This window comes from Crinia signifera, chromosome 9 (genome assembly GCF_055691185.1).
Source record: "Crinia signifera chromosome 9, ASM5569118v1, whole genome shotgun sequence".
NCBI lineage: Eukaryota > Metazoa > Chordata > Amphibia > Anura > Myobatrachidae > Crinia > Crinia signifera.
In genome coordinates this window covers 39,431,827-39,457,854 of record NC_139225.1, presented here as the reverse complement: position 1 = coordinate 39,457,854, position 26,028 = coordinate 39,431,827, and the positions used below count along the sequence as shown (strand labels likewise).

General features: G+C 46.2%; 1 protein-coding gene across 2 annotated transcripts in view; it reads right to left on the bottom strand.

Annotated features, from left to right (window-relative positions):
• The window catches only part of AKNA (AT-hook transcription factor), a 49,726-nt gene extending 26,041 nt beyond the window's left edge, over positions 1-23,685 (bottom strand). Inside the window, exons 1-11 of one of the 2 annotated variants that reach the window (XM_083158902.1) lie at positions 23,528-23,685; positions 18,350-18,738; positions 17,321-18,237; positions 11,812-11,886; positions 9,717-9,873; positions 6,643-6,779; positions 4,911-4,970; positions 2,814-2,941; positions 2,108-2,306; positions 1,861-2,000; positions 319-792 (exon numbers count right to left, since the gene is read on the bottom strand). In XM_083158902.1, the coding sequence (XP_083015028.1) occupies positions 319-792; positions 1,861-2,000; positions 2,108-2,306; positions 2,814-2,941; positions 4,911-4,970; positions 6,643-6,779; positions 9,717-9,873; positions 11,812-11,886; positions 17,321-18,237; positions 18,350-18,692 (2,630 nt within the window). In that variant the 5' untranslated portion in view covers positions 18,693-18,738; positions 23,528-23,685. Of the gene's footprint in view, positions 1-318; positions 793-1,860; positions 2,001-2,107; positions 2,307-2,813; positions 2,942-4,910; positions 4,971-6,642; positions 6,780-9,716; positions 9,874-11,811; positions 11,887-17,320; positions 18,238-18,349; positions 18,739-19,141; positions 19,242-23,527 lie in introns of those variants that run through there. The other variant, XM_083158903.1, reaches the window with a different exon arrangement.
• Between the last annotated feature and the right edge of the window lie 2,343 nt (positions 23,686-26,028).

Below are 26,028 nucleotides of genomic sequence, written 5' to 3'. Positions count from 1 at the left end.
TAACATTATATAGAAGTGTCTCTCTCTCTCTGTTATGTGCTTTTACATGAGATAGGGAGAGCACAGAAATGGGGCAGTTGTGCTAAGCCTTGGAAAGTGATACAGTGAAGAAAGATAAAGTACAAACAAATCAACTCCTGTCATTTTTCAAACCCAGCCTGTAACATGTCAGTTAGGAGCTGATTGGCTGGTTGTTTATCATTCTCCATTGTATCACTTCTTGAAGCCTGATACATCTGGCCCTTAATGTTTTAAATACGCCTCAGTTTATTCCATATACACAGGACTTGTGATCTCATGCAGTGTTGGCACCAATACCTTCTGACTGAGTATTTCCCTTCATCTGGAGAAGTGCTCTGTCTGCCTGCTACAGAAGGTGTTCTGCCCCGGTCAGTGGGAGATGGTGAGTGGTGATCGCTGGTCTCGCTCGTTGGTCTGTCCTCGTGCAGGTTTTCCATAGAGCTCCCACCTGGCGGACTGCTCTGTAGTGTAACAGTCTTGGGTTGCCTCTGCGGGTAAGCTGTATGTGAGTGCCGCATTGTTTTAGGAGCTGCCTGGTGATCCCGTGGACTAACAGCTTGCAAATCATCCTGATGAACCTGGGGCCTGCCGGATATCATGGAATCTGGAACTGGCCTCGTAGCATGACCATGGTTCTGTGACCTGGCAGGCTGCGTCTGAGAACTGATATCCAGGGGTGGGTCGTGTGGTCGGGCATTGTGTGGCAGCTGTTGTGGCCACTCATCTTGCTCTCTGCCCAGAGCGTCAGGAAGTGACTTGAAGCTGCTGTATCTGGGGTATGAATAATAGGACAATTGGCAATAGGTCACACAATGTAATAATACTTAAGACCAGTGGCAGTTTTTACCTATGGGCTGCAGGATTAGGGATGGCCATCAATGATTTGAAATCATCGATGGTTTATGGCCGATGTTAAATACTTTTGCCATGAATGTGGGAGAACCAGATGGTTTCCCTACATCGATAGCATAGGAGAACCAATGTTTATTTTTGTTTTCTTTTAGTTTATACTATCGATGCCTGGTTGCAGTATCGCCATCGATGGTGATTGCACTGAGGACTATCCCTATGCAGGACTGCAACACCCCCCCAGGTAAAATCCGCCACCTCCTCAGCACCAGTAAAGCCAGTGTTCCCTCACTCTGGGACTGCTAGTCTGGGCTGTGATAGGCAGAGAGCTGGCTTCCTGTAGGAAGCCAATCTCTGCCTCACCGTGTAGCCTTAGCCAGCTTCTTTGGGCTGCAGGAGATGCAGCCAATAGAAGCCAAGCATTACCGCATGTGCAGTAACTCCAATGGTACTGCACATGCACCGGGCCTGGTACCTGACAATTGTTTTGTACAGGCTCTGGGACCCTGGCAACAAGGACTGGCGGAGAACTGACAGCCCCCCCCTACTCAGGGGTAAGAGCAACTGCTGCTTAAGACTACAGAAAATGTGAATGATGGTGATAACTAATAAACAAAATGAAGACAAAATGGACACCTATGAGGTAAGTTATATTTTTGAATTAACATAACCCATTTGAGGGTGGACATACCCCATAAATAGTGTTTATGCACCTTTCAAAACCCCCTTCAGTTCCTCTTTCCTGCATGGGGTTTCGCTCTCTGTTGTGCTGCATAAAGTACAACCTGGTCTGTATTTTGGCACTAAAATACAGACTAGGCCTGTGCTAGAAGCACCGCAGCAGAGAGAGCGACAGCCAGGCAGGAAAGAGTAAATTAAGGGGTTTTGAAAGGTACAGGGTTCTAGAATGAACACTACATAAAGTTTTGTTGCCCAAACACAGACACTTTGCTTAGATACCCAAGGAGATCGGCATGCTGGAACACTCACGTGGAGAGCAAGGTACCGTAGTCTTTCTCCACCTGAATGTGCTTGTGACGCAGAGGCTGAGGTAAATACTCTGCAGGATCCTCCTTGTTCAATGCCCTAACATCTCCAGCAGAGAGTCTGGGAGGCTCTGGAGATGACACCTGCAGGGATAAAGGTTGTAGCGTGATGTGGGCCTAATAATAGAGCACTGGTTGCTGACTAACGCAGAAAGTATGGAAAGATTATCGTATGTGACTTTATGACTCACCTGGGGGTATGGGGTCTGAAGTGCTGGAACAGGCACCACAGCTGATGGCATTGGGGCGATTCCTAAATGGTGAGTCGCAATTGTATCCCCTGAATTATTTTTTAATTGGTTGTTTGGAGAGGACAGGGCAGAATGGTGTACTCTCTCCTGTAACTCATCCAGTTGGACGCCCAGTTGGAATATGACTTCTCCCAGTTCCCTGTGGAGATAGAATTCTAATAACAGGCACAAGTCTGAGCGGAGCAATTATATTCATAAGGTGCTGAAATTGGTGCCTTGGGCAATGACACTCAGCAAGATCGGTTTCTTCATGAAAGAGTCATCATTAATACGTAAAAATACTTTGTACTTATGTAATATCTGGGCTCCCGTTTTCCTTATGAGACCGCGTCCGCTCGCCACACTATATAAAATCAACTCCATGCGTAGTTGGATAGTAGGGGCATGAAAAAATGGGGTGCATTTAACATGGGAGCCCAGATAATACATAAGTACCAAATACTTTATTGTACGCTGTTGTAGCTTATCGTATACGATTTGAACTAGATGCGATGCGAACACACCACACAATAAGAATGCTCTGCGTAAGAAAACAAGGTCTGAATTACCCCCTGTGTTTTTATTAATATGATGAACATTTGTGACACTCCAGTCTGGGTCCTGCACTCGGCTGCACCACCTGCACTGAATGATCTTTCACTCTCACCTTTGTGGATCTAGCTTTTCAGGTGGGTTCCCAGTACCAATGTGTCTCTGCTGCTGGCGATACTGCTCCTGTGCCTTTAAATACCTCCGTTCCAGCACATCCAGGGAACCGCGGAGCTCTCTAACGGCCTGGAGGAATCATGGAGAACACAGCGGCTCATAGATATATAGAATGCACCCAGTATGTAGACTTCAGGTTATATACAGTACTTGGAACCAGATATGTCAGCTATAGTTCATATGGAGCAAATCATACGGAGCAAGATATTTCTGGTATAATTCATGTTCTTGGATAAGCATAGCTGTCATGATGGTAATAGATCTGGATATTACAGTTGGGGGGAAATTTATAAAAGCTCTTAAAATTAAAAGAAATTATGTTGCCCATAGCAACCAATTAGATTCTGTCTATCATTTCCTAGGATGCAACACAAAAATGATGAAGAGAATCTGACTCGTTTGTATGGGAAACATCCCCTCTTCATTTTTAGAAGCGTTAGTATATTTTCCCCATATATGTAAATGCTGCACTTCAGTGCAGTGCAAAATTTAGGGGTGTGGTTTCATGGAGAAGGGGCTTGGTCACATATTAGTACCAATTCACATTACACCACACATTAGAGTTTGTTATTCACATTACACCACACAGTGCCACTTGTACACATTCCACTGCAGCAGCACTTGTACACATTCCACTGCAGCTCCACACAGGGTACACCGCACTGCAGCAGCACACAAAGGGTGACACCACTTGCACTGGCACACACACACACACACACACACACAAGGTTACACCACACTAAGCAAACAAACACACAGTGTTACAGTGCACCTTGGATACAGTGCACATCAGATACAGTTCAGGAAACAGCATGCGTTGGATACAATGATTATAGCATGTTGATCAGATACTGTGCAGGATACAGTGTGTATCAGATACTGAAAGAGTCGGCGAGATCTCGACTGAAGATCGGGGCTACATTCTATGGAAGATCATTTCCTCACAGCCGTTGTTTATTATATGAGGAGGAGGAGCCGGAGGCGTCCAATGTGGATGACAGTGGAGGAAATAGTGTTGTGGATGACAGTGGAGGAAATAGTGTTGTGGAGCCGGCATGCAGAATGGGATGATTATGACCCAGAAAGCATTGTCACTTGGACGGGATGATTATGACCCAGAAAGCATTGTCACTTGGATGGTTATATTAACCTGGATAATCAAGCTGTATATATATTTCTTTAATACTGCCGGTCAGTAGTGAGAAAGACTGCATTGTACATTTTGTATATATGTTTAATTGTAAATATCTATCTATCTATCTATCGATATCACTATACTGTATATCTATGTACAGTATAACCAACGTACATAACAGTCTGTGCATGTGTGTGATATGTGCGATACAACCCTGGTGCATGCACTGCCTCTGCACACCTACACACATCCAGAAAAATGTTGATAATTTGCACACACCAGCAATTGTGTTGAATTCGTTTTACAGCTGCAAAGGGTCAGACTCCAAATCAGCCGCATAGTGTTGTATAGTTATTGGTACGGATAACCAGCCATAAGACGCTGCTAATGCTGAACACAAATCGTGTTACTTACAAAATGTAATGAGACGATGAATAACAAGGTGTAATATCCCCCTACAGTACATTACTGTGGTATAAGATGTCACCCCAAAAGTCTGTGCCCTGTATAACAGACGAGGCCTACAGACCAGGACATGGGGGCTAATTCAGTCCTGATCACAGTGCTGCAATAAGAGCACAAATTGACTGAGGTAATATTTATGTCATCTGTACTCAAGCATTGATACCCTTACAAACCTGAACTGATATGCTGGGTATGCACTATATGATGCGTACCCAGCACGACATTGTGGGCGACGGGAACCGCGCGGGACGCGGCATCGGCAAGTGCATACAAAGTTGCTGATGCTGGCAGAAAGGGAGAGATGATGGAGGGGGCTTTAGGGTGCCTGGGGGTGGCATTTGGGAACCATTGGTATACAGAGTAGGAGCATATCTGTTGGAAGGACGGAGTCAGACATCTATTGTTACTTATAATGGGCTTTCATACTGGAAATCGTACCTGTTGCTGCTCTTCAGGTGTCAAATTACCCCCACGCAACAATTCTTCAAAAAGCTCAACCTGTAAATACAGAAAGATACATGTCAGCAAAAAGTTAACATGACACTATGGGCCTGATTCTGGTTGACTGATTAGGCTGCAAAACTCGCAGCTTACTGAGTCCCAGATTGCCCACTGGAAATCATTAGCACAATATAATGTAAAGCAATGGCCATTGTTATTCCATAAGAAAATGAGTTTGAAAGAATCATAATAATTACATGGTAAGTGGTAGTGATAGCGGATTACAACACAGGACACCTGCAGCATAATGACACATACCGATACATATACATATACATATATATATAGCAGGCGTCAGCGTGGCACTCCGGATAATAATAGAAGAATTTCAGACAGACACAATGGATTGTCAACGTTTCATTTCTATTATCAGAAATTTCGTCAGGATTTCTGATAATAGAAATGAAACGTTGACAATCCAATTGTGTCCGTCTGAAATTCTTCTATTATTATCCAGAGTGCCACGCTGACGCCTGCTATATTTTCCTTTATTGGATGAAACAAACACTTTGATAAAGGGGCCAGAGAGCTCCGAAACGTTAGTGGAAGAAGTTGTCTCCAGTCTCTTCATTTGCGAGCGCCGCCGTCCCCCTCACCCGTTGTATACAGTGTCAGGAGTTCCCTGACACAAAGGAGGGCACCGCTTTATTCGTTTATCTCTACCTACAGCCACCTTCTATTTGGAGTGCCGCCCCTACAAATCTATATATAAATCTATATATGGAAAGCGATCAAGGGGCCTATTCACTAAGTGACGGCTTGTAAAAAACGCTGCTTCCTGGGATGTTTGAGCTCAAAAATTTAAAAGGCCAATGCTTATATTAGGTGCTCGCCTTTAAATATTCAGGCTTAAACATGCCAGGAAGTGGCAGCTAGGTCAGGAAATAAACAACTAAGCGGGCATGCAGACAGCTCATAGTACACATGCACAAGGCCATCCTGCGATAAAATCCTACTACTTTCTTATCGCTGTCCTGCAAGAAGCCGGCGTTTGGGGTTAGTAACCGGACGTTTTCTGGGAGTGTCAGGGAATATGCAGGTGTGCCCAGGCATTTCAAGGGAAGTCATGTGACATCAGTTCCAGCCCCGAATAGCCTGTTTCTATGGCAGCCGCCAAGGAAGTCCTGGGCTATGCACAGACTGCACACACTGGAAAAATCAATGGACAGCAAGCGGCTTGTGAATGGATTTGCAGCTATTTCCAGGCCTGCAATATTTTCATTGGCTTATCACAACTTTGAACAGGGTGGTATTTCACTCTGGCTGGGCAGCGTATACCTGATCGCAGGGCTCTGCAAAGTGGGCGGACGCATTTGCATGCTCCCGCCCACTGAGCTGTCAATCACCAGTGTCTCCTGGCGGATCACTCGTACACACAGTAGGATGCGCCGATATATGTCTAGATATATCAGGCATCGGCTGTGTTGCAGAGCTGAAGCGATATATCTGTGAACGATGCCATCCACACTGGCCGATGGTGCATCGATATATCGACCGCTCAATCAAATGGCCGATATATCGGGCGGTCAGTAAACACCTTAGGAAATGCTCCAGGTAAACAGCTAAGAAAGTAGCACATATTTCTTACTACATCATAATAATGGTTCTAATAGAAAATCATTACTGCACTTGAGTCAAACAGGCAGAACATAAAACTCGCAGCATTTACCTCTTGGTGAAGGGTCTCTAAGTGTGACATGAGAGTGGAAGTGACGTCCTCAGGTGGATGCAAGGATGGCAAATCAGTGGTGTTGTTGTGAGTGGGCTCTGCGGGTGACTCAGCGAGTTTTGCAGGGGAAAAAGAACCTAGAACCAAGTAAAGAAAGCCTTCATTAATTATATGTATGTTGAGTCCTGCGCAGGTGTGATATAGCGCACACACAATATTAATATTCAGATCTAATCGCAGTACAAATTCATTCTCAGGATGGGCAAAACCATGGGCACTGCAGGTGGGGCAGATGCATATGTATGTATAGAGAGAGTTAGATATGTGAGTTATTTTGTTTGTGTGCAGGGAAAATACTGGCTGCATTATTTCTACACTGCAATTTAGATTTCAGTTTCAACACACCCCACCCAACTCTCTCTGCACCTGTTACATCTGCTCCACCTGCAGTGCACATGGTTTTGACCATTCTGAAAACAAATTTGTACTGCAATCAGATCTGAATAAGGCCTATGTCTAAAGGGGCATACACATGCAGAGATGTGTGCTAAGCTATTTAGGGTAGGTGATTTCCCTGTGTCCAGATCGCCCATGGAGAGCACGTACACATGCAGAGATTTTGTGCTAAGTGATTTTGCTTAAGCAAAAAAAAGGCCGAGTAGTGGTTCAGAATGAGAGATCTCGATCACTATCGCTCATTCTGTACACACAGAGAGATTAGCAGTCACGTGCAAAGCAATTTGATTTTAACTGCATTCACTGACGTAATTAGCAGGCAATAGCGGCCTGCGGGACCGCGCATCGTACCTACTCGGGGCATACACATGGATAGATCTGTGCTTACTTTCTAACCAATCTAGTCAGATTACTTAGAAAAGAGCACAAAATAGCTCCGTGCCCCTTCAGTCAACAGTATGAAAAAAAGGTAGAAAAAAAGAAATGTGAAAACCCCATATCGATCTTTTCAGGTGTCGATCACTGCCATGTCGACATATTGCTTTTGACAATGTCGAGCCCTGGTGCATGTCGACCTAGACACTGTGGGGTTTGTTTACTAAGATGGGAGTTCTATTGAAGATTGGATGTTTCTATGGGCAACCAATCAGATTCTATCTATTTTCTTCTAGAAGGTGCTAAATAAATAAGAAGTAGAATGTGATTGGTCGTTATGGTCAACATTCCATCTTCAATAGAACTCCCATCTTAGTAAATTAAACAGAACAGTTAATCGACTCCATTCCCAGTGTTAGCGCATTAAAATACACATAAAAAAAAAAAAATAACAAAAAAAGAATTAATATATATTTATATACATTTATACAGGTGTAATTCAGACCTGCTCGCTAGGCTGCGTATAATCGGAATAGTAAAAACAGATGTATATGGCGCTAGGGGGTCTTGTGTTGTATAGTGTTATCCTGCAGCCACCATGCTGGAGGATTGCCAACCTCCAAAAGTCAAGAAAGAAAATCAGCGTGGGGCACTCAAAGGTACACTCCAATAATCAATAACATTTATTACACATACACAAATTTACAAGACAATACATCAATTAAATATAATAGTAACAAGTCAATCAATATGCATGTAGGACTATTAGCTCTCAGATGATCAATAAAGTACCAATAACTGGACTAATATTTATGCATTTTAGTAGATATTGTAAATGGAATATGGAGCTGACACATACTGCTCAATTTCTAAAAATCAGGATTCAGCTGTAAGATGTTTTTTAGAGGTTTTATCCAGCATCCAGTAATCCAATAAATTATGCCCAGCAGGCCAATCAAATCTCCAGGAACAGAAGAGAATAATAGATTCCGGAGGTTTCACATGATAATGGCTTTTCCAGGCAGTCAGGTATCCGCTTGTAGTATGGTGTAGGGGAGGGGTGTGGTACAAGGGTCCGACAGTCGGGATCCCGACAGTCATTAGCCCAACGTCAGGATCCTGACTGGCTGGACAGCATGGTGAGCGCAAAGCTTGCAACCTATTCTATTCTCCCTCTATGGGGGTCGTGGACCCCCACGAGGGAAAATAGCAGGTGGCCATCGGAAACCTGGCTGTCGGTGTTTTGACAGTCGGGATCCCGATGTCGGGTAAATGCCTGTCGGGATCCTGACTGTCGGGACCCCGTCCGGCACCCGTAGGGGAGCTCCTGCAGTTAAGAGCTCATACGGCTCAGGGCGGCTGCTACAATCTATGTGCCTCCCATGTGCAGTGGTCTCCCGGCTTGGATGTATATAGACATGGCTGATAGTCTTGTCAGTCAATGCCGCTTCCCAAGCCCGACTCACGTTGAGCAGTAGCACTGCCGGAAGCTCTGCCACAGCGCCGGCAGTGCAGGTGTAGTTTGCCCCGGGAGAATCACTTGCGACAATGCGGGTGCGGTGCTGCCAGGTATCAAATAGCCAGACTCCTTTAGGAAGTCTCCTCCTTGCGTATAATCGGAGCAGGTTAATACCGCCCCGCTGAACACACGCGCCCCCCCCCCCCCCCCCAAAGCCAGATCCCCTTGCTATGCTGCGAGCGGATGTGTGCGCTTACACATTTGCTGGCAAGCACTCACACAGAGGAAAAATCCTTCGATGGTTGCTCACCATCGACTGACTTTTCCTCTGTTCGCAGCAGAAATTTAAGCCAGGACTTAATTTCTGCTGCATGTTGTGGTCCGAATTGGGGGGCGGGCGCTGACATCATGTGATAAGTGTTTCAGGAAACGGTAAGCAGCTTTACCATCAATGTCAGCTAGGTAGGTGGTTGTAATAAAATAACAGACTCAATAGCTAAGGTACATTTAAAGTTTGCAAAAGTTGTCCCCAAACAGTAAGAGCTTTGCAGCCATCATTGTATGCACTTATTTACAGCTGAGGTCAGGACCTGAACATGTTATTGCCAGGGGAAGCCTTTAAACATTGAGGAGGAGGGGGGGTCCGAGCTCTAAAAGAGAATGTACCTAACCAATGCAAGCAGCCCATTGGTCAGTGCTCAGTAGAGAGGAATGTTTCTATTGGTTGCATGCAGGCATACTTACAGTATATACCCAAGGGCTTCTGGCTGTATGCATCACTTACCAGTGTCCCCTTCTGTAACCCCATGATGGGCAATTGCTGGGGTGAGCGTGGCTGTCTGCATGTGAGGAATGGAAAACTCCATAACCTTGGTGCCTTGGAAGACAGTTCCCATCTGCACACTTTGACTTGGTTGTGCTGGGTCTGAGTAGAGGTGCACCTGAGGGAAAGAGAAGATGGCCAAAGCTTTTATATGTGTGGTAACCTAGTCGTATAGTGGAAGCACACACGCTGCTTCTGGACTTCTTCACCACTGTTTTATTGATCTCTGAACGACTGCCAAACAGAAACTTTAAAAGAAAAGTATGTTCACAGCCCTGTCACGCAGTAAAAGCGACCTAGTCACCGGCCACTATCTGGCATTGGTAGTAGGGATGACCTTCGACCATCGATGATTCAAAATCATTGATGGTCTATGACTACTGTTAAATACTTTTGCCATCGACGGAAGAAAACCAGCAATGATGAAGCATGAACAACGAATAGCTCCGCCCCCCACATGCCCATGAATCCCTGCTCCCGGGCTCTCTCAGGCACACAGCTTACTGAATTCTAAAGCAGGGATGATCATTGGTGGGTGAAACCATCAATGGTTTCCTTGCAGATGGTTTCACACCATTGAGGTTACCTTTCAGTGGGTAACCAACAGATGACCGTCCTAATTGGTTATCATGGCAAAATGGCCTGCAGGAGCCTTATATACCACAGATTTCTCCTCCCCCTTCCAGAATGACAGGCAAACCACACCCCCTCTGACTTGCTGCTGCTTCATTGTATATAGCAGGGGTCCACAAACTATTTTGCTCTGGGACCCCATCAGACAATAAAAATAATTACAGGACCCCAGCAAGGTCCTGCAGAAGGTCATCACATCACATGTGTGGTCAGCAGACAGCACATACATGGCAGCATTGGGGAGGCACAAACTGATGGGAGGAGTCTAAAATAACAGACAACGCAAAAGATTTTTCAGACTCCTTGAATCACTGACTGAGATTAGAAAAGTCATCACTTGATGGTCAGCAACATTGGGTCGTGACCCCATGGTTGGGACTCACTTTGGGGTCAGGACCCACAGTTTAAGAACTGCTGGTATATAGTAATGCAGCGGGAGGCATCTTGAATAAGTAGACACCATCTGCATGCATGTGTGATCCAGTGCTGTGCAACACCGTTGGCCGACGGAGTGACCCGTGTTAGTCATACACTAGGAAACACTGCTGCTTTCTCAGATGTGTGACCGTAGTTGCGGCACAGACAGAAAACAGTTTACCTCCCCATATGCTGAGATAATAATCCGTAATGCTAATTCAGGATTTGGGTGCCCAGGGATGGAGTAGAACCTAGAAGTGACCCCAAAAAAATTTAAAGTGGCCCAACATGGGCAGCGCCAGAGATACACCATGCCATGTAGCTATGGCAGCATCCCTGGATGGCAGAGTTACTATAATGCAGAGATGGAATCAATGGGGACAATGCAGTAATGAGTATCGAGGGATGTATGAGAAGCGGGGCCTCTATGTCAGCAAACAAGATCTCAGATATACGTCCGCCCACCTGAAATCTTACCTGTCAACGCTATGGCCAACCCGCCCCTGTGTGTGCCTGCGGCAGGACCCGTACCACCTATTGATTTTAGAACAATTCTTGCAACCCGCAATCTTAACTTGCAGTAGCCCTATGCTTGGTGCAAGAGATCCATCAGAAGCAAGCTTCTTCCGCTTCCTTCCGCGTAAGCACAAGACCCTTTTATACATGACTCCATTATAACACATGGTGATTCCGTGCACAGTGTGTTCTTCCCGCCCAGTGTTCAGCACATCTCCGAATATGACAGACATAAACAAAGACGTGGAGAATGGCATCTGCGGAGTTCCATCCATCACAAAATCATGTCCATTGTAGGTCGATAAGCGAAGAATTTATACAACAAAACAATGAACTTAAGACATTCCGCACTGATTAAAAACTTCACTGAGGTCAAAGGGCAAGCAAAACGGCTGCCTCCTGCAACCAATTAACCAATTAAAAGGCTAATATTTTCTACAGCTTATACTACAGGCAAAGAAGCTCTGACAGCTAGGCAATCCATTCTTACTTTAGCTCCAAGTCGCAGACGGTCAATAGTATTTTCAGCTTCGGCATACTTAGTGAGCAGCTTGTGGTAATCCTCCTGTCAGGAAGTGAGAAGGTGGGGGAAGGCAGGTTAACCAAGGGAGATTATACAATAAAGGTAATAGTCAATTACAAAAAAACACAGTAGAGCAGATAGGAGATGTGATAGAGCTATGGCTATTTTCCTATTCAGAAATGATTTTCTATTAAACAAACTTTGCACACAATGGGGGTTATTCAGAATGATTGCGTGGCTGTGGATTAGCAGGCCCCGTGATAATCAATAGACTGCACGTGCATGAGTCTGTCCTGCGATAAAATCCTGCTACTTTTTAATCGCTGGCCATAAGCAAGTTGATTGTCAGAAGGCGGGCATTTGGGGGTGGTAACTGGCAGTTTTTTGGGAATGTCAGGGAATGTGCAGGCATGCCCAGGCATTTAAGGGGTAGTCATGTGATGTCAGCTCCGGCCCCTGTTTCTACCGCAGCCACCGAATAAGTTCTGGCCTATGCACGGACTGCACACACATTCGATGGTCAATGGATTTGTAGCGAATCCCTGATCCAGCTAATTTTCGCAAGCCGTGTTAAGCAATTTTGCAGGTTTGCAGGATTTCACTCTGGATGGACGGCGTACAACTGATCGCAGGGCTCTGCAATTTAGCAAAGCACAGTCAGGTCTGAATAACCACCAATGTTATAAGGAAAAATAAAATATCTTGCTCTGAAGGCCATGTAAATAGTAAGAACATGGCCTTCAAAGCCCTCTTCTCTTCACATTTCACTCACAGCTCTCCTATACGCCAACACTCAGTGACCATCTTCATCCGCATACTCATCTCCATCATTGGCCTCAAGCCTCTAGTTGTATGTTGATTGAGTCCTCACTGCTTACATTTAAGCTGTAATGTGTATTGAACTGTGGCGCTCTTTATTTGTACTCTGTTTTTGTTATTTATTCTATGTTATGCCAAGTTTTGTCTCCCTGTACTTTTCCTTTGTACGGCGCTGCGAAACACTTGTGGCGCCTTATAAATAAAATAATAATAATAAGAAGAAGAAAAAGCAAATCAAACAAACACATTGCCAAATCCATGTTGCACTGCAGGTGAGGCAGATGTAAAATGTTGACGCAGGGTACACACCTAAAGACATATATCTACAGACAAATCAGGCAGTGTGTTCTTCATACACACTGCCCGATCAGGTGTGACTTATGGAGGTTATTCTAATCAATTTTCACCCCTGTGCGGTCTCACAGGGAAGCAATTTTTAGAGACTGTGCATGTGCAGCCTCTTTGTGCGAGGGGGCACAGTGAATTGATTATTCCCCGGCCGCTTGCACAGAGCAGTGTGGGTTGGGGCAAGGGGCAGCGGGTCTTGGTCGCACCCATGGGAACGCCCAATATTTCAGTGGAGTTCCCATGAAACCGCTGGGAGTTTTTATGGTAATTAGCCAGTGACATAGGGGCAGGCAGCTGACACCAGGCAAAATCATACAATAGTCGGCTGCCATGGAATGCTTTGGTCCCCGCACGCAAGCTGCGAATGGATGTTTATGCAAAATTTGCATGCATGCATGTAGATTCATGGTGCGTGCGGCAGGTGTTTATGCGGTTGGCGCTTAGATGACCCACAAAGCTGCAAATTTTGCAGCTTTGTGGGACAATCAGAATGAGGGCCTATGTAACAACTGGGCAAGCATTTACATGTACCACCAAGTTGTGCTGTCAATTGTGGACTGTGCAGCAAGTGTATGGGGTGTCAGCGGATCGCCCGTACACACAGCACAATGCGCCAAAATCTTTAGATATATCGGCCATGCGCTGTGTTATGCGGGTGTGGTACGGGACTCCGACAGTCAGGATCCCAACAATCATTATACCGACGTCGGGATCCTGACTGCCCGTAGTCAGACAGCATGGCGAGCGCAAAAAAGCCCCTTGCGGGCTCGCTGCGCTCGCCACGCTATGCGAGCCACCTATTCTATTCTCCCTCTATGGGGGTCGTGGACCCCCACGAGGGAAAATAGCGGGTGGCCGTCGGGCACCCGGCTGTCGGCATTTTGAAAGTCGGGATCCCGAGGTCGGGTAAACGACTGTCGGGATCCCGACTGTCTTGAACCCGTCCGGCACCCCTGTTATGCTGCCGATATAATATGTCTTTAATCAATGTTGTTCACAGACATATTTCTGGTTTGCACTGGCCGATGGACGAGCGATATATGGGCCTGTGTGCACCCAGCATTAGAGTCGGGGAGGATGTGTCTCTGAAACTACATGTTGACCTATGACTGTCGACCTAGACAATGTCGAAATAATGACCTGTCGAACTAACGACCTGTCGAACTAACGACCTTTCGACCTAAAACCATGTCAACCTTTTCCCATGTCGACCTAATGGTGTCGATCTAATGACTGCCGACCATAATGCTGTAGACCAAATGATCCCAACCTGCATTTTATAAGAAGGATGCTTTACATGGGGAGAGATAGATAAACCAAGGGACGAGTGCTGGAGTATAAATCGGATACTCAGGGTCTAGAAAACAAACTATATAAATACAAAAGGGCACAAGGGAAAATCTATATAAGCAAATAGCTTAAGTACCATACCATTGTCTGTTAAGGAAATACATGCAAAAGTACTAACACTGATCATTTAAAGTTAGAACTGTGTAATACCTCAACTATTGCTAAGTGTTATAATTCTATCACTTAGAAACAAGTTATATCACTGTTGCAAAACTTCTATCAAAGAAAAAAACTGCATTTTTCTGACATTCTGCTGTAACAATTGCAAGTAACTACGTAATGAGATCTAATCCTAAACTCAATCAAGAGAACAGGAAACTCTGTGACCTCCCATAGACTGCAACTGTCTCATACTTGACTATTGAAAGGTAACAATCACTAATTGATTAATTGAGAGTGATTAAAATATGGATTTAGTGTGTTAGGACACTCCGATTGAAGGGATCATAAATTCCAGATACACCTCCGTGTATAAAGTGTATACCAACACAGAATTGGGGTAGCTGCTACAAAAATTGATAAAGTAAAGATAAAATAATATATACAGCAGTCTCCACAAGAATAGGGAATTAAACCCTTAACAGTCTCCCTATTTTGCCTCTAACGAGCCCTAGGTAGAATAACCCTTTGGGCACACTAGGAACACATCATATTTCAACTGGTCCCACTGTGGAACCAACCATCCAGCTGCACAGCTTACTACCCAAAGCCCTGCGTAAACTGGTAACAGAAAATTGAAACCAGAATCCCCAGCGCACAGCATATACTTTAAAAAGCTCACTGCAAGACTGGTGTGAGATTTTGGGTTATAGGCCATTTCGTCCAAAAAACAACCCTTCTTTTTAAACATTATTAATAAAACTTAATTTTTAACTATATTTTCATCATATCACAAGAGTGCCCCCAAAAAAGAGTCCTCTTTTCTCTCCCAATTGTCTATGTTCACATTTGGACTCAGGGGAGCACCACCAACTGTAAAGTGTCTCACCTAGTTTGTATCTTATGCAGCCCACACACGCGCCGATGCCGGCGGTGCTGTACGATGGGGTGCGCGCTCCCGCAGCACCTCATCGTACAGTACAAAAAGTATGTGCTGCACATACTTTTTGTACTAGCTTTTTCTAGCACAGCATCGCATCGCATGCACATCGTATGCACAAGGCATACGATGCGATGCTGTGTGTGCTAGTTAAGCCCACAACGCACGCTGGAATCGGAGCGTGTGTGGGCTGCATAAGACACACATCTTAGTTGGTAACAGGCTACTCAAGCCGAATCCAACTACGGGGAGCAAAGGTCTCACTTGACCTTCCTTACCCTTAGCGGGCAAAACCCAGTGCGGAAACCAAAAAACCACATCCCCATCTAAATACAAAAGGGCACAGTAACCAAGAGACTCAAGACAGGGAATCACACACTGATAATCAGTAGATTAAAGGGGAACGTTATTTGATTTGGGACTAATAAGGTAGAGCAGGGTTGCCGACCCTCCCGGAATATCCGGGAGTCTCCCGAAAATCGGGACCCCCTCCCGGCACCCCGGAAGGGTGGGCAACCCTCCCGGATTCAGGGGGGACCCCCGCTAACCCCCGGATCGCGGCATTAAAATGCCGCAATCCTCGGGTTTTCGAGGAGGGGGCGGGGCTAAATGACGCGATTTAGCCCCGCCCCCTCCACGGAGATACCTTAATCCGCTGGTTTGCCAGCATAGGGGCGGGGCTTAGTGATGTCACCCTTAAGCCCCGCCCCCTGAGTGGCTACAGAAACTCTCCTCTCCGGGCTTCTCCCGGAGAGGAGAATAACAAAGTCGGCAACCCTGAGGTAGAGTGCCTCTTCACCAATCAGCTCCAATGAGTTGAATGTATATTCATTACTGAGAAAGTAACTGGTTCTGGCCTTCTAGTCCAGGCATTCCCAACCACAGTCCTCAAGGCACAGCAACAGTGCAGGTTTTGTAGATATCCAGGCTTGAGCACAGGTGACTTAATTAGTATCTGAGGGATTCTGATTAAACCATCTGTGCTGAAGCCTGGATATCACTAAAACCTGCACTGTTGGTGTGCCTTGAGGACCGTGGTTGGGAATGCCTGTTCTAGTGTGTAATACTATTAAGGAGGTTTCAGTGTATAATTAAAAAATATATATTAGACCTCCTTGTACAAAAAGGCCCTTATTCTGGTTGACTCGCAAGGCTGCAAATTTGCAGCCTGCCAGACTGCCTGAACGCATAACATAACATAAACATCCATTCACAGCCCATGGGAAAACAACCACATCATTCGATGGTTGCTGACCATCGAATGATGTGGAGGGTGCACGCATATCTAAGTGACTCCCAGGTCACTTCTATTTGTGTGCACACTCGACAGGAACTGGGTGGGCAGCTGACACCGGATGATTTCCATAGGAACAACCAGCATTTTTATGGGAACGCCCATGAAACGCTGGGTGTTCCCATTGGTGGATCCCCCGGCTTGCCGCCCTACGCCCGCACTCTGTTCGACGTGGCTACATGCACCTGGCACATGCGCAGAAATGTACATTTAATAAACATCATGCTCACATGTGAATCAGAATAACCCCCAAAATGTACTGTATGTAGCCATCTTTATATAGGCTAAATACTCCTCACCTTTATGAGTACCCCCACTGACCACTAGAGGCCACTCAATGGAACAAATGACTCCTCTGTGTGCTAAAAAATGTCATAACAGAAAGCAAAAGCAATTTTAACAGGGACGCTGAATATGGAGAAAGGGAGCTTTAAAGACAGAGATTGGAGGTAGGAGCAGATAGCAACTGGGACTGGGGATGAGAGTTTTTGGGGTCAAAACTGTCACAGCTCAAAGTGAAAGTAAAATCTGTCACAGCTCAAAGTGAAAGTTCATAACAGAAGTCGTCATTTTGATGGACTTTGAACTAGTTAACTATAAACTCGCCAAGCTACTATAATAATCACCTGCAGCTGATGAACCAGTTGAGTGGCTTGTTGTGGGGTCTTGAATTCTTGCGGTACACTGGGTGGAATGAATGGTTCCTGAACAGTTTTTTCCTGGCTGCTCAGCAGTACTTCCCTCACTATATCTGCTGGTGATTTGAAGATAACATGTGCTCCTTGATGGTTTATTACCTTACGAGGCTGAGGAGGATGATAACCTTGCTCATCCCGGGGGAATCTGACCCGTGGTCCAACTTTGGATAAATCAGGCAAGGGGTAGTTAAGTTGTCCTTTCCCATAGAGGGAAATATTAGAACGTTTTGTTTTCTTAATATTTCCATCATCTGCATGCTGGTTTCTAAGTGTTGGAGAACTTGACCTGGTGGGCTTAGTTCTTAACGTTCTGTCCTGTTTGGAAGCCTTAGTTAGGCTGTAGCTATTTGTAGGGTCTCCAGCTGGAGTGGCCACTGGGTTTTCTACACTGTCTGCGCATGAAGATTCTGGAAGAGTTTCATCTTCTATACGAGGAGACAGGCTCAACCGACCAAAATGGCTCATAAGTCTGGTGCCCCAAGTGCTGGGAATGGGAGGGGAAGATGGGGATAAAGACTCTACAAGAGCTTCATCTTCGTGAATCTCTTGATTTTCAGAATAGTCTTCTTCGTGTTCCCCAGGGTCGTTGTCCCATTGTTCTTCTTGTGCTGAAGTTTGCTTGTATTTGCTAAACCTTCCATTTTCAGGACTTTCATCATACAGAAAATCTGAAGGCTCCTGAGTCCAGTTTGCCTCTTCATCTCCTTCCCATGCTCCCAAGGAACTCCCTCGATCTACCTCATCTTCAGTCATATCCAACTGTTGGTCTCGGCTTGGTGGACGTCGGCCTAATGCAGAAGGCAATGTGACTGACATACTGGGTTGTTCAAGAGAGCTGGGATCATCTGAAAAGTTAAAAAAAGGCAATATGTGAGCGGCTGGCATAAATCTCCCTTTTTTATTACCACATCTCTAGTATTTCAAATGGGAAAATCATACAGATGAAAAAGAACTTACTTTCATCACGATTGATGGTAATCTCACTGTTCCTCAAGGTTTCTTTATCTGTCATTTGAGAGAAGCTGAATTCTTCTTTCCAGCTTTGAACGCCAGATCCATCTCCTTCAGAAGGGGATTCTGGATATGGCAACCCATTTTTGTAGAGCTCCACCATCTCCTCCTCACCCACGTTCAATGTCTTCTGTTCATCTTCTTCCAGTTCTAGAACCGCTTGGTAATCCAGTCTCAGGTTCCCATCTTCCTCTAATCCAATGATCCCATTGTCATCCATGTACCTGGTAAATTTGTCCTCCTCATCCTCACTGCTCTCGCTCTGTACCGGTCTGTTGTGGCTGTCCATGGTCAGGGAGAACTCTGTGTGTCCCCCACGTCATCCCAAACATCACCTGTAGATGCAAACAAGACAGATCTTTATAGTCCGAGACTCATTAAGCGAGCAGGGCTGCAATCAGATGTTGCTCTGTAGCCTGGCAAGAATGACACAATTATGTGCAACTTTTCTTCCTGTCCCCCACCCCACCACCACAATTTCGATTCTTCCTGTCTACTTCTTCCTTTCTACTCTCAGTTGCTTCCTGCTAGCTCAGTACATTTTGCATTCTTTGACTCTTTCATCATTTTAGTTATATACTTTTTTTTGTCTTTTTTTATATATATATAAACGGCTTCTGCAACACTTCTGCAGTTTCCAAAACAATTACATGTCACTTTTTTCCTTTGCATCTGTGCCTGATCTTTAAAATTCTCTCTCTCTCTCTCTCGCTCCCTGCCCTGCTGTCTCTCACATACCTCTGCCCCTGTTCCCAGTGTTTTCCGTAGATGAGAGCCATTTCTGTTGATTCTCCCGGCGAAGTCAGCTGACGAAATAAAAGCTTCTTCTTAGCATCCCTCCCCCTTCTTACCACATCCCCCTTTTTTCTTCCCCTCCACCAGCGATGCAAAATTACTATAACTACAAAACCTTGCGGCTGTCCTGCGTAGACTGCAATTACCAAAAAGCGATGTCATGCCACTTTTTATGTTTAAGGAGAGTGGTCGCCGTGACAAATGCACTACTCCATCTAATAAGCAGCTTTTCTTACCAGCAGACATTTAAAAGCATTGTTCATTATGTGTAATTAGCTCAAGGCGCCCATGCTACAAAGGAATTATTCTAGAAACACTGACATCTTGTAAGGGAACGGGCATTCGCACATAAACCAAAGGAGAATGCAAACTTGTGTTACATGTTACAGACTTGCGCTGCTCCATGCCATCTGGTCCATTGAAAAGCCAGGGACAGTAATAAAAAACAAGTTTTTCTTTTATCCCTCCTCTTAATTAAACGTGAAACTTTTATTATTATTATTTTTTTAAGTGACTTCACATTTTTAATGCTGGGTGTATTGTTCCTGTAATTTAGCTGTACAAAGCAGAAATTATTTTATTTCACATAGTATTCAGAAGCCAAAACTGCCTGCAGGGCATAAATCTGCTTTAGTGCTGTGTACGAAGCCTCGTACAATAAGAAACAGCCATGGCCTACAGCCACTGTACACTGCCCTATATAAATCTGTGGCTGGGCTATACCAGCTGTATGCATAACCAGTCCCCACAGCCTGGGCAGCTGGTGTCTAATACACCAGTGAGCTCATGACTTCTTTGTGCTGGTCTCTACAAGCAATTTAATAATGGTACTTTGTGTGTTCTGTGGGTAATGGGTCACATTCGCAGTCGCACTACTGTATATAAAAATAGACACTTTTGTCAATAGTAATGCATTGGCACACAGACACATTGTGACCTTATTGCAAGTTCTCTAAAACAAAGACCTAATTATAACATGCACAGCAAATTAAATCTTTCAGGCTTCAATGATTATAATCCTTTGTCTATCACAACAAGTATATAAATAGGGGTGCTCTCTATGTCAATTAAAAGGTGGCAACACGTGCCATCTCTCTATGGCAGTGCCCCCTCTCTATGGCAGTAACACATGCTCCCTCTCTATGGCAGTTACACATGCCGCCTCAAGTAACACGTGCCGCCTCTCTATGGCAGTAACACGTGCCTCCTCTATATGGCAGTGCCCCCTCTCTATGGCAATAACACATGCCGCTTTTCTATGGCAGTAACCTGTACCCCCTCTCTATTGCAGTGCCCCCTCTCTATGGCAGTTACACGTGCCACCTCTCTGTGGCAGTAGCATGTGCCATCTCTATGGCAGTAACACTTGCTGCCTCTCTGTGGCAGTAATGAGCATCCCCTCTATGGCAGTAACATGTGCGGTCTCTCTATGGGCCAGATTCTCTAAGCTTCAAAAGTGGTAAAATGGAGAGTGATAAACAGCCAGCCAATCAGCTCCTGCCTGACATTTTTCAAACACAGTCTGTGGCATGGCAGGTAAGAGCTGATTGGCTGGCTGTTTATCACTCTCCATTTTATCACTTTTGAAGCTTAGAGAATCTGGCCCCAAGGCAGTAATACGTGCCGCCTCTCTATGGCGGTAACATGTGTAGTCTCTCTATGGCAGTAACACATGCTGCCTCTCTATGGCAGTAACACGTGCCGCCTCTCTATGGCAGTAACACGTGTAGCCTCTCTATGGCAGTAACATGTGTAGTCTCTCTATGGCAGTAACACATGCTGCCTCTCTATGGCAGTAACACGTGCCGCCTCTCTATGGCAGTAACACGTGTAGCCTCTCTATGGCAGTAACACCTTCTGCCTCTCTATGGCAGTAACACGTGCCGCCTCTCTATGGCAGTAACACGTGCCCCTCTCTATGGCAGTAACACGTGCCGCCTCTCTATGGCAGTAACACGTGCCGCCTCTCTATGGCAGTAACACGTGTAGCCTCTCTATGGCAGTAACACCTGCCGCCTCTCTATGGCAGTAACACGTGCCGCCTCTCTATGGCAGTAACACGTGCCCCTCTCTATGGCAGTAACACGTGCCGCCTCTCTATGGCAGTAACACGTGCCGCCTCTCTATGGCAGTAACACATGTAGCCTCCCTATGGCAGTAACACGTGCCGCCTCTCTATGGCAGTAACACGTGCCGCCTCTCTATGGCAGTAACACATGTAGCCTCCCTATGGCAGTAACACGTGTAGCCTCTCTATGGCAGTAACACATGCAGCCTCTCTATGGCAGTAACACCTGCTGCCTCTCTATGGCAGTAACACGTGCTGCCTCTCTATGGCAGTAACACCTGCCGCCTCTCTATGGCAGTAATACGTGCCGCCTCTCTATGTCAGTAACACGTGCTGCCTCTCTATGGCAGTAACACGTGTAGCCTCTCTATGGCAGTAACACATGCAGCCTCTCTATGGCAGTAACACGTGCTGCCTCTCTATGGCAGTAACACGTGCCGCCTCCCTATGGCAGTAACACATGCAGCCTCTCTATGGCAGTAACACCTGCTGCCTCTCTATGGCAGTAACACGTGCTGCCTCTCTATGGCAGTAACACGTGCCGCCTCTCTATGGCAGTAACACATGTAGCCTCCCTATGGCAGTAACACGTGCCGCCTCTCTATGGCAGTGCCCTCTCTCTATGGCAATAACACATGCCCCTCTCTATGGCAGTAACACGTGCCGCCTCTCTATGGCAGTAACACGTGCCGCCTCTCTATGGCAGTAACACGTGTAGCCTCTCTATGGCAGTAACATGTGCCGCCTCTCTATGGCAGTAACACGTGCCGCCTCTCTATGGCAGTAACACGTGTAGCCTCTCTATGGCAGTAACACGTGCCGCCTCTCTATGGCAGTAACACGTGCTGCCTCTCTATGGCAGTAACACGTGCCGCCTCTCTATGGCAGTAACACGTGTAGCCTCTCTATGGCAGTAACACGTGTAGCCTCTCTATGGCAGTAACACGTGTAGCCTCTCTATGGCAGTAACATGTGCCGCCTCTCTATGGCAGTAACACGTGCCGCCTCTCTATGGCAGTAACACGTGTAGCCTCTCTATGGCAGTAACACGTGCCGCCTCTCTATGGCAGTAACACGTGCTGCCTCTCTATGGCAGTAACACGTGTAGCCTCTCTATGGCAGTAACACGTGTAGCCTCACTATGGCAGTAACACATTCTGCCTCTCTATGGCAGTAACACGTGTAGCCTCTCTATGGCAGTAACACGTGCCCTCTCTCTATGACAATAACACATGCCCCTCTCTATGACAGTAACACATGCCACTTCTCTATGGCAGTAAGATGTACCCCCTCTCTATGGCAGTTACCCGTGCCACCTCTCTATGGCAGAAACACATGCCACCTCTATGGCAGTATCACCTGCCACCTCTCTATGGCAGTAACACGTGCCACCTATATGGAAGTATCACATGCCACCTCTCTATGGTAGTAACAAATGCCACCTCTATGGCAGTAACACGTGCCCCCTGTCTATGGCAGTTGCAAGTCTTTACAGTATACATAGAACAGGATATAACACACTGCATAGTACAGGAGTGGTGATGGGGTCTGTGAGGGACAACAGGGGCAGAAAGAAAAATAAGTCTCCATATACATACTGTATCACAGAATATATAACAAACAACATCATTGGACAGAGTTGTGCTCCTAGAGAAGGGTGGGGTGAGATGAAGGGGGGAGGGGTGTACTGTGAGAGGCAATAGGGGCAGGAAAGGTGCAGCGACTGTATACAAATAAAGTATAGGATAGAATAGGTTTTTGTGGGGGGGGGGGGGGGGGGGCATGGGGGGCAATAAGGGCAGGAAGGAAAGACAGTCCATGAAGTGGACATAAAACACAAAGGGGAAGGGATACTATTAGGCATTAGGGGCAGGTGGGGTGGTGTATGTATGCATTTAGCAAAGTATAGCAAGGGGATAGAGGAAGGGGGGCAATAGGGGCAGTAAGGCAGCCTCAGTTTGTAAACCAATATGACAGTGCGGGGCAATAGGCTGCAAATGGGACAAAGGGACATCACCTGTATACAAGATATACAGAACAGAGAGGAGATGGATAAATCAGAGGGGAGGGGAGGGGGGGTGCAGCAGAGGGGGTCAGGAGAGGGACCTGTTGAGGGGTGGCGTGAACCGGGATTGCAGGAGAGAGGTAACGGTGGTGGGGGAGACCGGGGAAAGCGGGAAAGTAAAGTGGAGAGGACGGGCATAGCGGCATGTGTATAGCGAGGAGGAGGATGCGGTGCAGGGGGAACAGGCGGCTGTGACCTGCGGTGAGGGTCCTGTCAGCTCCCGGTGTCCCAGCTCCGTCCAGGTTGCCAGGAGAAGCGCAACACAAACCAGAGTCTGAGATGGAGGATTGTGTCTCCACAGCAACACATTACCATGTACACACAGCACGGACTGCTCACACACACACAAAGCAAAGCCACTGACTGCTCACACACACACACACACACACACACACACACACACACACACACACACACACACACACACACACACACACACACACACACACACACACACACACACACACACACACACACATTTTATACGTGCCACATGTTCACACATACAGCACAGCCACTGACTGCTTACACACACACACACACACACACACACACACACACACTCATTTCTACGTGTACACAGTCACAGCCACATGACTTACACACGCATACACAGTCACAGCCACTGACTGCTTACACACACACACACACACACACACACACTTATACATGTACAAACAGCCACATGTTCTCTCTCTTAAACACACACACACAGAACAGCTACAAACTGCTCACACACACTAACAAAGCACAGCCACTGACTGCTTAAACAGAAATACACTCACTTATACGTGAACAAACAGCCACATGTTTACACACACACACACACACACACAGTGCAGCCACTGACTGGACACACACACTTATACGTGTACACACAGCCACATGTACATACACACTCACTTATACGTGTACACACAGACACATGTACACACACTGACTACTTACACACGTGTACGCACAGCCACATACACACACAGAAAAGCCACTGGCTGAACAGACACACACTTATACATGTTCACAGCCACATGTACACACAAACAAACAAACATAGTACAGCCACTGAATACAGTCACACACTTATACATGTACAGCCACATGTACACGCACAGCTCACGCATACATACATACATACATACATACAGGTACTTCTTTCCTAGCACGGCGCCCAATATTTTGATCGTAGTACATCTTATAGAATCGCATCGCATGCAATATAGCGGAATGCGATGCGATTTTTAATTGTACAATGTTAAATGCACCCCCATTGGCAACGCCACCCCCACTATCAACGCCAACCCAAAGCGCGGCGAGCACAGCGAGTCCACGTGGGGCGGCGGTACGCGTCCTCCGACCTTTTCATACCCCCACTATCCACGTCGGCATGGAGTTGATTTTAGATAGTGTGGCGAGCGCAGCGAGCCACCGAGCCCGAAGCGTGGCGAGAGGACACGGATTACTTTACATGTATTCCACGTCCCCTCGCAGGGCTCGCCATGCTTCGGGCTCGTATTCCGCGTCCCCTCGCGGGGCTCGCTGCGCTCGCCACGCTTCGGGCTCGGTGGCTCGCTGCGCTTGCCACACAATCTAAGGTCATCTCCACGCCAACGTGGATAGTGGGGGTATAAAAAGGTCAGAGGACACGTACCGCCGCCCCTCGCTGCGCTCACCACGCTTCGGGTTGCCGTTGATAGTGGGGGTGGCATTGACAATGGGGGTGCATTTAACATTGCAAGCACCCATCAGGGTGCTTGTACAATTAAAAATCGCATCGCATGCCATTTGCTGTTATGCAATGCTATGCGATATTTCATTGTACAAGCACTCCTGTTAATTTAACCTGAATGTCGCATTGCACACATCGCACACCACTAACTATGGTATGCGATGGGCGCTGTGCTAGGAAACAAGTACCTACATACATACATACACACACACACTTATACATATACACATAGCCACATTCACACACACACACACACACACACAGAACTGGCTGCTTACACACACATATACACACACACTCACTTATACACACACACACAGCACAGCCACTGCTTACACTCACAAACTCACTTATAGGTGTACAGACACCTATAAGTGAGTTTGCGTGCGCACACACACAGAACAGCCACTGCTTACACACAAACATACATACACTCACTTATACTAGTTCACACACAGCACAGCCACTGACTGCTTATGCACACACCCACACATTTATGCGTGTACACACAGCCACATGTACACACACAGCACAGCCACTGATTGCTCACACATATACACACACTTATATGTGTACCCACACATGCACACACACAGAACAGCCACTTGCTGCTTAGACACACACACATATACACACACAGAAAGCACAGCCACTAACTGCTTACACACACTCACGTATACGTGTAAGCACAGCCACATGTACACACAGACAGCACAGCCACTGACTCCTTACACACACATTCACTTATACATAGCCACATACACACAAAAAAACAGCCACTGACTGCTTACACACGCACAAACACTCTCACTTATACGGCTACACACACACAGCACAGCCACTGAGTGCTTACACTCATACACACACATTTTATTTATTTATTAACAGTTTCTTATATAGCGCATACATATTCCGCAGCACTTTACAGAGAATATTTGAACATTCACATCAGTCCCTGCCCCAGAGGAGCT